The sequence below is a fragment of the Salmo salar genome, chromosome ssa09 (genome assembly GCF_905237065.1).
Source record: "Salmo salar chromosome ssa09, Ssal_v3.1, whole genome shotgun sequence".
Taxonomy (NCBI): domain Eukaryota; kingdom Metazoa; phylum Chordata; class Actinopteri; order Salmoniformes; family Salmonidae; genus Salmo; species Salmo salar.
In genome coordinates this window covers 140,194,859-140,210,678 of record NC_059450.1, presented here as the reverse complement: position 1 = coordinate 140,210,678, position 15,820 = coordinate 140,194,859, and the positions used below count along the sequence as shown (strand labels likewise).

General features: G+C 46.1%; 1 protein-coding gene across 1 annotated transcript; it reads right to left on the bottom strand.

Annotated features, from left to right (window-relative positions):
• Window positions 1-1,830: 1,830 nt before the first annotated feature.
• syfb (Phenylalanyl-tRNA synthetase beta chain) lies at window positions 1,831-14,098 on the bottom strand. The gene is given in 16 exon segments (NM_001139817.1): window positions 1,831-2,757; window positions 4,558-4,710; window positions 4,941-5,058; window positions 5,255-5,347; window positions 5,474-5,554; window positions 5,677-5,884; window positions 8,554-8,615; window positions 8,759-8,810; window positions 8,999-9,131; window positions 10,547-10,655; window positions 10,774-10,924; window positions 11,430-11,545; window positions 13,010-13,082; window positions 13,223-13,377; window positions 13,479-13,534; window positions 14,027-14,098. Coding segments are annotated over 16 exon segments (1,770 nt in total). The 5' UTR covers window positions 14,085-14,098; the 3' UTR covers window positions 1,831-2,605.
• Window positions 14,099-15,820: the final 1,722 nt, after the last annotated feature.

The following is a 15,820-nucleotide window of genomic DNA, read 5'->3' as shown; positions in this document are numbered from 1 at the left end:
ATCTACGAAGACCCGGCCGTCCCTCTAAACTTTCAGCTCATACAAGGAGAAGACTGATCAGAGATGCAGCCAAGAGGCCCATGATCACTCTGGATGAACTGCAGAGATCTACAGCTGAGGTGGGAGACTCTGTCCATAGGACAACAATCAGTCGTATACTGCACAAATCTGGCCTTTATGGAAGAGTGGCAAGAAGAAAGCCATTTCTTAAAGATATCCATAAAAAGTGTTGTTTAAAGTTTGCCACTAGCCACCTGGGAGACACACCAAACATGTGGAAGAAGGTGCTCTGGTCAGATGAAACAAAAATCGAACTTTTTGGCAACAATGCAAAACGTTATGTTTGGCGTAAAAGCAACACAGCTCATCCCCCTGAACACACCATCCCCACTGTCAAACATGGTGGTGGCAGCATCATGGTTTGGGCCTGCTTTTCTTCAGCAGGGGCAGGGAAGATGGTTAAAATTGATGGGAAGATGGATGGAGCCAAATACAGGACCATTCTGGAAGAAAACCTGATGGAGTCTGCAAAAGACCTGAGACTGGGACGGAGATTTGTCTTCCAACAAGACAATGATCCAAAACATAAAGCAAAATCTACAATGGAATGGTTCACAAATAAACATATCCAGGTGTTAGAATGGCCAAGTCAAAGTCCAGACCTGAATCCAATCGAGAATCTGTGGAAAGAACTGAAAACTGCTGTTCACAAACGCTCTCCATCCAACCTCACTGAGCTCGAGCTGTTTTGCAAGGAGGAATGGGCAAAAATGTCAGTCTCTCAATGTGCAAAACTGATAGAGACATACCCCAAGCGACTTACAGCTGTAATCGCAGCAAAAGGTGGCGCTACAAAGTATTAACTTAAGGGGGCTGAATAATTTTGCACGCCCAATTTTTCTGTTTTTTATTTGTTAAAAAAGTTAGAAATATCCAATAAATTTCGTTACACTTCATGATTGTGTCCCACTTGTTGATTCTTCACAAAAAAATTACAGTTTTATATCTTTATGTTTGAAGCCTGAAATGTGGCAAAAGGTCAAAAAGTGCAAGGGGGCCGAATACTTTCGCAAGGCACTGTATATACAGTACCATTCAAAAGTTTGGGGTCACTTAGAAAACAGTATCAAACACGGTTTATGTGAAGGGGGTAGTACACAGCATTGTACGAGATCTTCAGTTTCTTGGCAATTTCTCGCATGGAATAACCTTCATTTCTCAGAACAAGAATAGACTGACGAGTTTCAGAAGAAAGATCTTTGTTTCTAGCCATTTTGAGCCTGTATTCAAACCCACAAATGCTGATGCTCCAGATACTCAACTAGTCTAAAGAAGGCCAGTTTAATTGCTTCTTTAGCGGAACAGTTTTCAGCTGTACTAACATAATTGCAAAAGGGTTTTCTAATGATCAATTAGCCTTTTAAAATGATACACTTGGATTAGCTAACACAATGTGCCATTGGAACACAGGAGTGACGGTTGCTGATAATGGGCCTCTGTACACCTATGTAGATATTCCATTAAAAATCTGCTGTTTCCAGCTACAATAGTCATTTACAACATGAACAATGTCTACACTGTATTTCTGATCAATTTGATGTTATTTTAATTGACAAAACAAGTGCTTTACTTTCAAAAACAAGGACATTTCTAAGTGACCCCAAACTTTTGAACGGTGGTGAATATACTGTATAAAACATGCTAGGATCCTGTCATCATTCAAGTGTTGTGTAAGAATGTTCTGACATTTGCATTTTTTATACATCTGACATTGATTCTATATTTCTCACACATCGTGTAACTTTGAAAGACAGAAGACAAATGAAAAGATTCAATGTTACACTGATTTTATTTAACGTGTTTCTTGCCTTGGTGAGGAAGTCCGAAATAACTATCACACGGAAACAGACCTAAGCAACACCTGCAGTTACAGTACTGTATGGTATGTCAGAGTTCATGTCCTGTTGTATCAAGTAGATGAAGCTCCGCCCAGGACCATTAACCCACCGAACAAGACCATACCAGTTGGACACCACAAGGAAACCTGTTGAACCACAGCTTTGTGGCTTCCTGTTATTTACACTCATACAGTGCATTAGGCCTATATGGTATACGACAAACCTTTAAATGTAAATGACTGGAGTCGATACAATTGCTCAGAGCAATGTCTTTAAATTGTATAGTACAGTATATTGGTTAAAGCTCAAATGATGCAGGATTGAGATGAATTCAAAAACACAGGACTGAGTCACAGGCTGACATCTCATTCACTTTAATTACCATGGAGATAAAAATACAGCCACATCATTTGTATATACCAGCCTATAATTTCAATGGTTACTTCATACACTGTTGTACATTTGTCAACAGAAATACCACGCATGATATAAACTGAACAATTCATTTGGGGCCGAATCCTTACTTTCGCACATATCTCAAGCTTGCAATGTGATGTCAATGGGAGATTTGCGTGAAAATGTGAGCTCAGCTGCAGCAGGTTGGGCTGTACTCTGCTGGAGCTGGGAAAGCCTGTGTTGAGATGGACTGAACATGAGTAGATGAGTTTGGTGGTGTTACAGGTTCAGGCGCGTGTCTGCGTGTGACATCACAGGAAGGGCTCGATGTCGATGTCCAGGGCGGAGCATGGCATGGTGAGCTCAAAGCGGTTGATGACATCAGGGTGAAGGACCCCGAGGCGTCCTATGCTCTTCCCGTGCGCAAAGATCTCAGCACAGCGACCAGGGAAGAAGGTGGAATCTGAAAGAAAAGAGGGGAAACAGAGGAGGGTGGTAAGGAAGAAGAGGTGAAGAGGTTTCTCAGTGGTCCACTGAAAATAAACATAAAAAATGTAGTCTCTGAATGTTTCTACACAGACGAAACACCTAAGATCAAGCCAAAATGAGACAGAACTATTCTCAAATGTGAGAGACAACTCATTGATGTGTTTTTTAAAACACTGACTTCTAGAGCCTGTTCAAGAGGAGCTAGGCTCAGGGTTGCCATGACTCCACTTCCACAGACATGTTACATTCCGTTCCTATGCTGTTCTGTTCTCTGCTCCCATGGTGCTTCAGTTCTTCCCACACTGCTTTGCCCGTAAAAGCTAATGTACTCCTGAGCCACTGTTCAGATACTTACTCATAACTAGCAACAGACAAATCTCTGCGTGATCTGTGTGTGTGTGTGTGTGTCTGTCTTCCAGGGCAGCACCCTGACAACCAGTCATTAAAAATGCTACACTAATAGCCAGACAGCCAGCCTGACAAGTGACAACCTATTCCACCAACCCTGAAAACCCTCTTCAGATTCATTCTCACTGAGCCAAGGTCAACACTAACCACAGTCAGGGGGGTACAGCATGCCTTTAACAGTGAATGGGAAGGGCTGAATTTGACACAGTTGTTAAGTGAAACGTGGGCATCTGCTCCTTAAGAGGCTCTCCTTCCGCTAACTCCCTAACCACTCAGCCCTACACCGCATGGCTATGAGTGAGACAACTGACAGCTCTCGCTCTCTGCATAACAGTGTGTAAATGTGACAGTCTACGCGTTTTCTGTAGCTCTGAGTGTTTGTTTCAGGCAGTCTAAATGCCCATGGATCTCCCTGTCAACCCAGGGAAGCGCACTGCAGCAGTAGTCTGCCTCCCACTGCTGACGACACGCTCTCTTACCCTCCACCTCCCCGTTTCTCTATCCTCCACACCCCTGCACTCCCTCCTCACCCCCTCCTCATCCCTCTCTTTCGGTGGTCCTTGAGCCCATCGATTTCCCCACTGATTGTGACAGGAGACACATCCTGTGGTGAGTGAGTGAGGTGGAGTGAGAGACACAGATGGGAGAGATTGGAGCTAATTGAGCCCTGCAGAACCCACAGCTAATAAAAACACTGATTTGTGGAACAAGTTTCATGAGTGCCATGGGAAAACATTCACTTCACTAGTGGACAAAATACCCCCTAGAATCGTTTCCACTGGAAATACAGCCACAGCTGTACTGTAGGTTGAGGATAGGTGTGAACTGTGAAACCATGATATGGGTTTTAGTTTTATACCACTTCCTTTCCTTGCCTCCTTTCCTTTATGACCACTGAGTTGGTCAAGCTTGTTTTGAATTTTTCTCTCCAAAATGTTTTGATATCCAATTGCGATCTTGTCTCATCACTGCAACTCCCCAACAGGCTCGGGAGAGGCGAATGTCGAGTCATGCGTCCTCCGAAACATGACCCACCAAGCCGCGCTGCTTCTTAACACCCGCTCGCTTAACCCGGAAGCCAGCCGCACCAATGTGTCTGAGGAAACGCTGTTCAACCGACGACCGAAATCAGCTTGCAGATGACCAGCCACAAGATCGAACCCCAGGCTGTAGTGACGCCACAACACTGCAATGCAGTGCCTTAGACCACTGCGCCACTCAGGAGGCTAGTTGGACAGGCTTGACACGTCAGTTGAAAGCACCATGGTGAAAACTGAAAACCTATCCAGAGCATTCACCAATCAGTTGCCATTGAAAGAAACGGAGTCCAGTTTAAACCACTGAGATGGCTCCCTGGTTGTCTTACCGTCAGCAGCCTGGATGTGGTAGCCATTTCCCTGGCCTGGTTTGACCTCCAGCAGCTGCATGACCCTGTCCATCAGACCGTGGATCACCTCAAACCCCGGACTCTTGTTGTAGTAGACAGCACACAGGCGACGGTTGTTCCGGGCCCCCACGTCTGAGAGGGAGAGCAGAGGACAACATGGGCATCAGAATATACTGTAGGATGTCTATAAAAACAGATAATGACAGTGTGTGTATTCTTGAGTATGAGGGAATCAATATGTAAATTCATGTTTGTCCTAATAAAGAAATTGGAAAGGCAGGCATACAATGACATTACTTAAACACATATCCATGAATACTGTCTATTATGAATACTTAGGTCAAACCCGCACACAAACACACCTTTGGTTTCATCCTTGAGCACCACGTCTGAAATCTCAAACAGCCTCAGAGGCAGAGGCATCTTCCTGTTAGCCGCCACAGTCTTCAGCAGGCCTGACAGCAGGGTGGTGCGCGCCACCTGGTGGAGAAGACGAGCACTGCTGTTAACACACCCACCCAGTCACACAGCACCCTCCAGTGGAGAAAAACCCTCACATCAGAGGGGGAAATTGCTGTAGTGTATAGCAACTGTACGAGATCATTCAGAGACCAAAGGGGGACAGTTTATAATGTTATCAGAGAGACATGATTAATCCACGGTAATGGTGGTCCACCTGGAACTCAGCTGTCTTGGGGTTGGAGATGTGACATGCTCTGGTCTCTGAGATGTTCTTCAACAGCTTGTCAGCTATGTCCTCCTGAGAACACTGCACAGGAAGACAGATACAACACATGAAAATGTGTTTATTTATTTGGATCCCCATTAGATTTTGCAGAAGCAGCAGCTACTCTTCTTGGGGTCCACAAAGGTAGAGAGAGTGAGGTGTCATTACCAGGGCGAAGGTGAGGGCCTCTGTGAATCCAGCAGCAGCCAGGTCCTGTCTCAGTAGCTCTGACAGCTTATTAAGTGGGAGCTAAAAACACAACAGTCATGAGAGGGAAAATAAGACCTCACCACTTAATAGCACCCAACCAGCAGCTCCAGTCAACAACCAATCAACTTCATTAATGAATAACCAGCTGAAGAAACCCTCACCTGACTGGCTACGGTATATGTGCGCGGCGTGGTGCGGGGAATATTGTTGAAACCGTACGCCATGGCGGCGTCCTCCATGATGTCACAGGCGTGGATGACGTCAGAGCGCGTGGGCGGGATCTCCACCTCAATCTGTTCGCCGTCACTCATGACCTCTGAGCGCAAGCACATCTTGGTCAACAGCTGAGCGATTTGCTCAGTCGACTCACTGGAGATTACAAACGTTAAAGCATTACAAACTTTAAACATCGGCAGGTAGCCTAGCGGTTAAGAACATTGGGTCAGTAACTGAAAGGTCGATGGTTTGAATCGCAAAGCCGACTAGGTGATTATAATTTTTTTTATTGAGAAAGCACTTAACCCTAATTGCTCATGTAAGACTCTCTGGATAAGAGAGTCATGTAAATGTAAGGCATGTTGGTAGAATTCTGTTTAGCATTTAGAGGAGAGGTCTCCAACCCTGTTCCTGTAGAGCTACCCTCCTGTAGGTTTCAACTCCAACCCTGTTCCTGGAGAGCTACCCTCCTGTAGGTTATAACTAACCCTGTTCCTGGAGAGCTACCCTCCTGTAGGTTAACTCTAACCCTGTTCCTGGAGAGCTACCCTCCTGTAGGTTAACTCTAACCCTGTTCCTGGAGAGCTACCCTCCTGTAGGTTAACTCTAACCCTGTTCCTGGAGAGCTACCCTCCTGTAGGTTATAACTCCAACCCTGTTCCTGGAGAGCTACCCTCCTGTAGGTTATAACTAACCCTGTTCCTGGAGAGCTACCCTCCTGTAGGTTTCAACTCCAACCCTGTTCCTGGAGAGCTACCCTCCTGAAGGTTAACTCTAACCCTGTTCCTGGAGAGCTACCCTCCTGTAGGTTTCAACTCCAACCCTGTTCCTGGAGAGCTACCCTCCTGTAGGTTTCAACTGCAACCCTGTTCCTGGAGAGCTACCCTCCTGTAGGTTAACTCTAACCCTGTTCCTGGAGAGCTACCCTCCTGTAGGTTTCAACTCCAACCCTGTTCCTGGAGAGCTACCCTCCTGTAGGTTTCAATTCCAACCCTGTTCCTGGAGAGCTACCCTCCTGTAGGTTTCAACTCCAACCCTGTTCCTGGAGAGCTACCCTCCTGTAGGTTTCAACTCCAACCCTGTTCCTGGAGAGCTACCCTCCTGTAGGTTATAACTAACCCTGTTCCTGTATAGCTACCCTCCTGTAGGTTATAACTAACCCTGTTCCTGTAGAGCTACCCTCCTGTAGGTTATAACTAACCCTGTTCCTGGAGAGCTACCCTCCTGTAGGTTATAACTCTAACCCTGTTCCTGGAGAGCTACCCTCCTGTAGGTTATAACTCCAACCCTGTTCCTGGAGAGCTACCCTCCTGTAGGTTATAACTAACCCTGTTCCTGGAGAGCTACCCTCCTGTAGGTTAACTCTAACCCTGTTCCTGGAGAGCTACCCTCCTGTAGGTTTCAACTCCAACCCTGTTCCTGGAGCACTACCCTCCTGTAGGTTAACTCTAACCTTGTTCCTGGAGAGCTACCCTCCTGTAGGTTTCAACTCCAACCCTGTTCCTGGAGAGCTACCCTCCTGTAGGTTTCAACTCCAACCCTGTTCCTGTAGAGCTACCCTCCTGAAGGTTAACTCTAACCCTGTTCCTGGAGAGCTACCCTCCTGTAGGTTTCAACTCCAACCCTGTTCCTGTAGAGCTACCCTCCTGTAGGTTTCAACTGCAACCCTGTTCCTGTAGAGCTACCCTCCTGTAGGTTAACTCTAACCCTGTTCCTGGAGAACTACCCTCCTGTAGGTTTCAACTCCAACCCTGTTCCTGTAGAGCTACCCTCCTGTAGGTTTCAACTCCAACCCTGTTCCTGGAGAGCTACCCTCCTGTAGGTTTCAACTCCAACCCTGTTCCTGTAGAGCTACCCTCCTGTAGGTTTCAACTCCAACCCTGTTCCTGTAGAGCTACCCTCCTGTAGGTTATAACTAACCCTGTTCCTGTATAGCTACCCTCCTGTAGGTTATAACTAACCCTGTTCCTGTAGAGCTACCCTCCTGTAGGTTTCAACTCCAACCCTGTTCCTGGAGAGCTACCCTCCTGTAGGTTTCAACTCCAACCCTGTTCCTGGAGAGCTACCCTCCTGTAGGTTAACTCTAACCCTGTTCCTGGAGAGCTACCCTCCTGTAGGTTTCAACTCCAACCCTGTTCCTGGAGAGCTACCCTCCTGTAGGTTTCAACTCCAACCCTGTTCCTGGAGAGCTACCCTCCTGTAGGTTTCAACTCCAACCCTGTTCCTGTAGAGCTACCCTCCTGTAGGTTATAACTAACCCTGTTCCTGTAGAGCTACCCTCCTGTAGGTTATAACTAACCCTGTTCCTGTAGAGCTACCCTCCTGTAGGTTAACTCTAACCCTGTTCCTGTAGAGCTACCCTCCTGTAGGTTAACTCTAACCCTGTTCCTGTAGAGCTACCCTCCTGTAGGTTTCAACTCCAACCCTGTTCCTGGAGAGCTACCCTCCTGTAGGTTATAACTAACCCTGTTCCTGTAGAGCTACCCTCCTGTAGGTTTCAACTCCAACCCTGTTCCTGGAGAGCTACCCTCCTGTAGGTTTCAACTCCAACCCTGTTCCTGGAGAGCTACCCTCCTGTAGGTTATAACTCCAGGAACAGGAGGGTAGCTCTACAGGAACAGGGTTAGTTATAACCTACAGGAGTGTAGATCTCCAGGAACAGGGTTGGAGTTGAAACCTACAGGAGGGTAGCTCTACAGGAACAGGGTTAGAGTTGAAACCTACAGGAGGGTAGCTCTCCAGGAACAGGGTTGGAGTGAAAACCTACAGGAGGGTAGCTCTACACGAACAAGGTTGGATATCATTTCAAGTCACTTCGTTACCTGATGCCAACTTTGCGGTTGATGAAGTCGGCTGACAGAGTTTCCTTCCTGTAAGCCAGCTCCTGAGGTCACATGGTATAGCAGAAAGGTTGAGGGTTACAAATAGAATGGGGATAATCAGAATGTACATATTGACCAGTGGGTTCTAATATATTTTCCCACAAAAGGAAACAGACTGCAGGGTGATGGTGAGGGAATACAGTACCGGGTACTGACAGGTCCTTCCGTCTGGGTACACCACCTCAGCCTCCTCTACCCTGAGAGAGAGCGACAGAATGTCAGATAGGTCAAGAGGAGTCTTAAAGTGGGGCAGGGCAAAGGAAATTCTTATTACTATAACAGATTCCTACTAATTCATGGTCTTATTTTACACACAATAACATATTAGGTTTAACTATTAGTCATTTCAATCATAGAAATCTAAACAGCTGTTGCCTGGACTCACGTGAAAGGCTCTTCACAATACTCGCAGAACATCGTCACCATCATGTCCAACACAATTTTTGCCTTGGTAAGATCAGTGGCTGTGCACTCGATAAAAACATTCTTTGTATTCAAGGAGATTTTGGAATGGTCCCCTGAAAAACAAGACACAGAACAGTATCTATAGCATACCATGGGTAAATCAATATTGGAAGTCCACGAGGTTAATAGTTTGGGCATTTACAGTCCATACAGAAAATATTCAGACCCCTTGACTTTTTCCACATTTTATCACATTACAGCTTTATTCTAAAATGGATTAAATTGTTTTTCCTCATCAATCTACACACAATACCCCATAATGACAAAGCAAAAACAGGTTTAGACATTTTTCATAATGTATTAAAAATAAAACAGAAATAACTTATTTACGTAAGTATTCAGACCCTTGGCTATGAGACTTGAAATGGAGCTCAAGTGCATTCAGTTTCCATTGATCATCCTGGAGATGTTTCTACAACTTGATTGGAGTCCACCTGTTGTAAATTCAATTGATGGGGCATGGTTTGGAAGGGCACACACCTGTCTATATAAGGTCCCACAGTTGACAGTGCATGTCAGAGCAAAAACCAAGCCATGAGGTCAAAGGAATTGTCCATAGAGCCCAGAGACAGGATTGTGTCCAGGCACAGATCTGGGGAAGGGTACCATTGAAGGTCCAAGAAGAGAGCAGCCTTAATTTTTAAATGGAAGAAGTTTGGAACCATTAAGACTCTTCCTAGAGATGGCTGCCCAGCCAAACTGAGCAATCGGGGGAGAAGGGCCTTGGTCAGGGAGGAGAGAAAGAACCCAATGTTCACGTTGCCAAAAGGCACCTAAAGGACTCCGATCTTGAAAAACCAAGACCCTCTGGTCTGATGAAACCAAGATTGAACTCTTCGGCCTGAATGCCAAGCGTCACGTCTGGAGGAAACCTGGCACCATCCCTAAGGTGAAGCATGGTGGTGGCAGCATCATGCTGTGGGGATGTTTTTCAGCAGCAGGGACTGGGTGACTAGTCAGGATTGAGGGAAAGATTAAAAGAGTTAAGTACAGAGAGATCCTTGATGAAAACCTGCTCCAGAGCACTCAGGACCTCAGACTGGGGCGAAGGTTCACCTTCCAACAGGCCAACAACCCAAGCACACAGCCAAGACAACGCAGGGGTGATTTCGGGACAAGTCTCTGAATGTCCTTCAGTGGCCCAGCCAGAGCCCGGACTTGAAACCGATCGAACATCTCTGAAGAGACCTGAAAATAGCTGTGCAGCGACGCTCCCCATCACTGCCAAAGGTGCTTCAACAAAGTACTGAGTAAAGGGTCTGAATACTTATGTAAATGTCATTTTTATTTTTAATATATTTGCTAAAATTTCTAAAAATCTGTTTTTGCTTGGTCATTATAGGGTATTGTGTGTAGATTGATAAGAGAAAAACAATTTCAGCAATTTTAGAAAAAGGCTATAACAAAATGGGTAAAAAGTCAAGGGGTTTGAATACTTTCCAAATGCACTGTATGTGTGTGTCCTCACCATTGATGATTGGAGGCAAAGACAAAACAATGCCGTTGCTGTCATAGATGACAGGATATACAGGCTCATCTTCAATGATGTGCAGATAGTGTCGCAAGTGGCTGTCTGTCTGAGAGGGAGAAATACAAATTGAAAGATTGGATGACAGAAATAAAACACCTCTAGCCATACCCAATCACAACTCATGTTACAGAGGCTCATGACCTCTGTAGCCAATCCCTGCTCACCTTGTAGAGGCTCATGAGTTCCTGTGCGGTGTACTCCTTTGCCTGGTTGAGAGGTTTGAAGCGGATGTCACCAGGTGGTTTGGCTGTGTAGATGAAGGGGCCTGAAATGGTGTCCAGGTCATGGGTGCCGATGGCAACCAGAGTCCTTTTCCTACGGAGCACAGATTAGTCAATTCACACACACACACACACACACACACACACACACACAACATCCACTGAGACAACTTCTCAGAGACTACCAGAGAAGAACACACTGAAAGCCATCACTGAAGTATGAAGGCATGGTATTGAAAAAGGTCTCTGACCAAAACATTGCAATAAATATGCAGAGGTGAAATTGTGTGTGTAATAAGTAAGCCTTGTCCGAGCCAGAATGGCCCAGAAGCCTATGGCCCAATCTCCTGTTTTTTGTAGAGCAAGGCAGCTTGATGTACAAGTACACCAATTGGATGCTGAACTGTGGCAGAGCCATACCCACAATCCAAGCATAGAGCCATCAGAGTGTTTGGTATGACTCAAACAGGGAGCGAACCCCCAACATTCCAATCTAAGGGCAGACACTAACCTCAAGGCCACTGAGTTGGTCAAACTTGTGTGTGTGAGTTGTATATATTTTTCTGTGAAGGTAGAGATGTGTTAGGTGTCTGACTAACCTACAGACGTTCTGATGGAGTTTCTCCTGTAGTTCGATGAAGCTGTCGTAACGTTCCTGTGTGAAGGTGATGTTCCTCAGGACTGCAGCCACAGCGTGGGGTCGCACAGCAGTTGTCTACGACAGGCACAAACAGGGGCACCCACAGTCAGTCAGGATTCTCTCATTTATCTCTAAACACTATATCTTACTTCCAACACAAACCCAAAGCCTCCTTTGCACAGCCTCAACAAATGTAGAGGAATTCATCAACAGCTCAATATCTTAACTCATCATCTTGTCACAAAGGACTGCTGTGGTGGTTCATTCATTACAAGATGTATGAACCAACCCTACCCTCTGCCCCAAACCCAGGTCAGTAAACAGTCCGCTCCATGTTTCCCTCTCCCCCTCCTCCATGATGACCAAATGAACCAACCCTCTGCCCCAAACCCAGGTCAGTAAACAGTCCGCTCCATGTTTCCCCCTCCCCCTCCTCCATGATGACCAAATGAACCAACCCTACACTCTGCCCCAAACCCAGGTCAGTAAACAGAGAGTCTGCTCCAATGTGAGCAAGACAAAGGAGCTGATCGTGGACTACAGGAAAAGGCGGGCCAAACAGGCCCCCATTAACATCGACAGGGCTGTAGTGGAGCGGGTCGAGAGTTTCAAGTTCCTTAGTGTCCACATCACCAACGAACTCTCATGGTCCAAACATACCAAGACAGTCATGAAGAAGTCACGACAAAACCTTTTCAGTACCCCCTCAGGAGACTGAAAAGATTTGGCATGGGTCTTCAGGTCCTCAAAAGGTTCTACAGCTGCACCATCGAGAGCATCCTGACCGGTTGCATCACCGCCTGGTATGGCAACTGCTCGGCATCTGACCGTAAGGTGCTACAGAGGGTAGTGCGAATGGCCTAGTACATCACTGGGGCCAAACTTCCTGCCATCCAGGACCTATATAATAAGCGGTGTCAGAGGAAAGCCCATAAAATTGTCAGAGACTCCAGTCACCCAAGTTATAGACTGTTTTCTATGCTACCGCACGGCAAGTGGTACCGGAGCGCCAAGTCAAGGACCAAAAGGCTCCTCAACAGCTTCTACCCCAAGCCATAAGACTGCTGAACAATTAATAAAATCGCCACCGGACAATTTACATTGACCCCTCCCCGCCCTCCCTCCCTTTTGTACACTGCTACTACTCGCTGTTTGTTTGTTACCTATGCATAGTCACTTCGCCACCATCTACAGAGTACCTCAACTAGCCTGTACCCCCCGCACACTGACTCAGTACCGGTGCCCCCTGTATATAGCCTCGTTATTGTTATTCTTGCCTACCTCCCTACTCTTCTACATTTGCACACACTGTACATAGATTTTTATATTTTTCTTTTCTTTTGTGTTATTGACTGTATGTTTGTTTATGTGTAACTCTGTGTTGTTTTGTCACACTGCTTTGTATTCGGCGCAAGTGACAAATAAACATTTGATTTGATGTTCCCTCCGTTCCTCTGTGATGACCAAATGACCCAACCCTACACTCTGCCCCAAACCCAGGTCATTAAACAGAGAGTCTGGTCCATGTTTTCCACCCACCTCCTCTGTGATGACCAGCCTCTGAGGCTCACTGCTGGCTGGACTCACACGCCTGTAGCGAGGGGCTTCCATCCTGGAGCCAGACACACATGGACATGTCAATACACAGCTGAAGACACAACACACACAATAAAGCAGCACAAGCTGAAGTACTTTGGCAATGTAAAAGTCATGTTTAAGCACACAATTCTCCATATAGATGTTTTTACATACTTCTGCTTGAAGACCTGCAGGCCCCTGACCAGCCCTTCCAGACACAGAAGGTCATAGCGGTTAGCTGGAACATCGATCTTATACAAAATCACATCAGACGCCCCCTGTGCCTTGGTGTCCCCCTGCTCACGACTGATGATGTCCTTCTCTGAGGTCTGAAGGACAGGGTTAGAATAGTTAACCAATGTATTGTTTTTGGGCTATCACACAAACAAGTGGATATGGCTGAGGTTCATCCTCACTGTCTTCTACTCACAATCTCATCGAGCTCCAGCCCAAACTCAAAACACAACTCATCAAATTCCTCATCAGCTGAAATGAAGGGAAAGAGAAAATCATTTTAATATGTTGGAATAATTCGTATATTATGGTCCCACCTCCATTCTTCATTTAAATCAAATTGTACTAGTTAAATGGACGTAGCTATGTGGTGGTCAGTACAGTAACTTAGCAGGGTAGGATAGGTCTGGATAGGGAAATGATGCAATCGTCGTGAAATAACAAGCATCATCAGTTCTGTCAACTATCAAATCATGTTTTCAATCACTATTCAGTAGAAACAGAGTATATGCCGTTTTGTATGTAACATATGTGATATGTTGTTAAACAACCCACAAAAAAGCGTGATATGCTGTTATTGCCACGGCATCAGCCACTCTTTTAGCTAGGTAGCCACAGTAGCTAACTTAAGCAGCCATCTCGCTATATATATATATAGGTACCTTTTGTCTGAAAATACAACGCCGAAAAATTCTACAATTTACTGAATATATATTACTTAAAAAGGTAAGTAACATTTCTTACTGTATGTTCTGCCCAAGGCATGAAACAGAAGATCCCTTTTGACACTGACAGTCGGCATGTTGACCACGGCTAACCGCTAGCTACTAATCTTTCCTCCAAGACTGAAGGACCCACCGAAGCCAGCTGTAGCTGTCCGGGATAATGCCAGTCTGAATTATTGGTATAAAGTACTACTCGTACCAAAAGTCTCATATTGACATTTGGTATCGAATTAAATGGCCATTTCAAATAGTTAATTCACAGTCACACTGGATTATCGAAGACCAAGTATAACAGTGTAGAACCGTTGATGTATTGTGAACGCACCTTTGTTGGTGATACCTAGGTGCTTTCAAGACAACTGTGATCTCGGGAAAAATACGAGGTCCAATCATGACGTCAGTGATTTTCAGGTCGGAAAGTCGGAGCTCGAGAAAGAGGCCTGACTTCCCGAGTTGGAATTCCGAGTCAGATGACCGTTTGAAAGATGTTTCCCAGTCAGAGCTCGTTTTTTTCCCCCATGTCCCAGTTGTCTTAAATTGCTAAGGGTATTTGGAACATATCTGATGTTATACAATTGTCATAGGCTATCAAATATTAGGCCTCTTAATCCACAATCACACTGGATTATGCCTAGCCTAATTCATCAGACTGTGATAGTAAAAGCGGTTAGATTATGTAGGGTGACCATACGTCCTCTTTTTCCCGGACATGTCCTCTTTTTGGACCTAAAAAAAATGCGTCCGGACGGGATTTCTAAATCGCCCAAAATGTCAGGGATTCGGCTTTTGCTTTCTACAGTCGCCATTCATCGTGTGCGTTTTTGGGGTTTTGCATTGCTTTGACCATTCTCTTTAGGTCCCGCCTTCTCACACGCCACCATTGGTGAGTCATGTAGGCCTAGGCAAACATTGGTCAAACTGCATCTCAATTATTACCCTCACCATGGCAACAGCCAAGAGACAGAGCAGCAGCTTGCTTGTCAACAGTGGCACATGGCTCCAGAACAGTGTAAAAATACCCAAACGCAAATGTAAATTCACAGACGATTTACAGAGAAAAGGATTACTTAATCCTATCCCAGGTATTCCTTAAAGAGGTGGGGTTTCAGGTGTCTCCAGAAAGTGGTGATTGACTCCGCTGTCCTGGCGTCATGAGGGAGCTTGTTCCACCATTGGGGTGCCAGAGCAGCGAACAGTTTTGACTGGGCTGAGCGGGAACTGTGCTTCCGCAGAGGTAGGGAGGCATGCAGGCCAGAGGTGGATGAACGCAGTGCCCTTCTTTGGGTGTAGGGACTGATCAGAGCCTGAAGGTACGGAGGTGCCGTTCCCCTCACAGCTCCGTAGGCAAGCACCATGGTCTTGTAGCAGATGCGAGCTTCAACTGGAAGCCAGTGGAGTGTGCGGAGGAGCGGGGTGACGTGAGAGAACTTGGGAAGGTTGAACACCAGACGGGCTGCGGCGTTCTGGATGAGTTGTAGGGATTTGATGGCACAGGCAGGGAGCCCCGCCAACAGCGAGTTGCAGTAATCCAGACGGGAGATGACAAGTGCCTGGATTAGGACCTGCGCCGCTTCCTGTGTGAGGCAGGGTCGTACTCTGCGAATGTTGTAAAGCATGAACCTACAGGATCGGGTCACCGCCTTGATGTTAGTGGAGAACGACAGGGTGTTGTCCAGGGTCACGCCAAGGCTCTTAGCACTCTGGGAGGAGGACACAATGGAGTTGTCAACCGTGATGGCGAGATCATGGAACGGGCAGTCCTTCCCTGGGAGGAAGAGCAGCTCCGTCTTGCCGAGGTTCAGCTTGAGGTGGT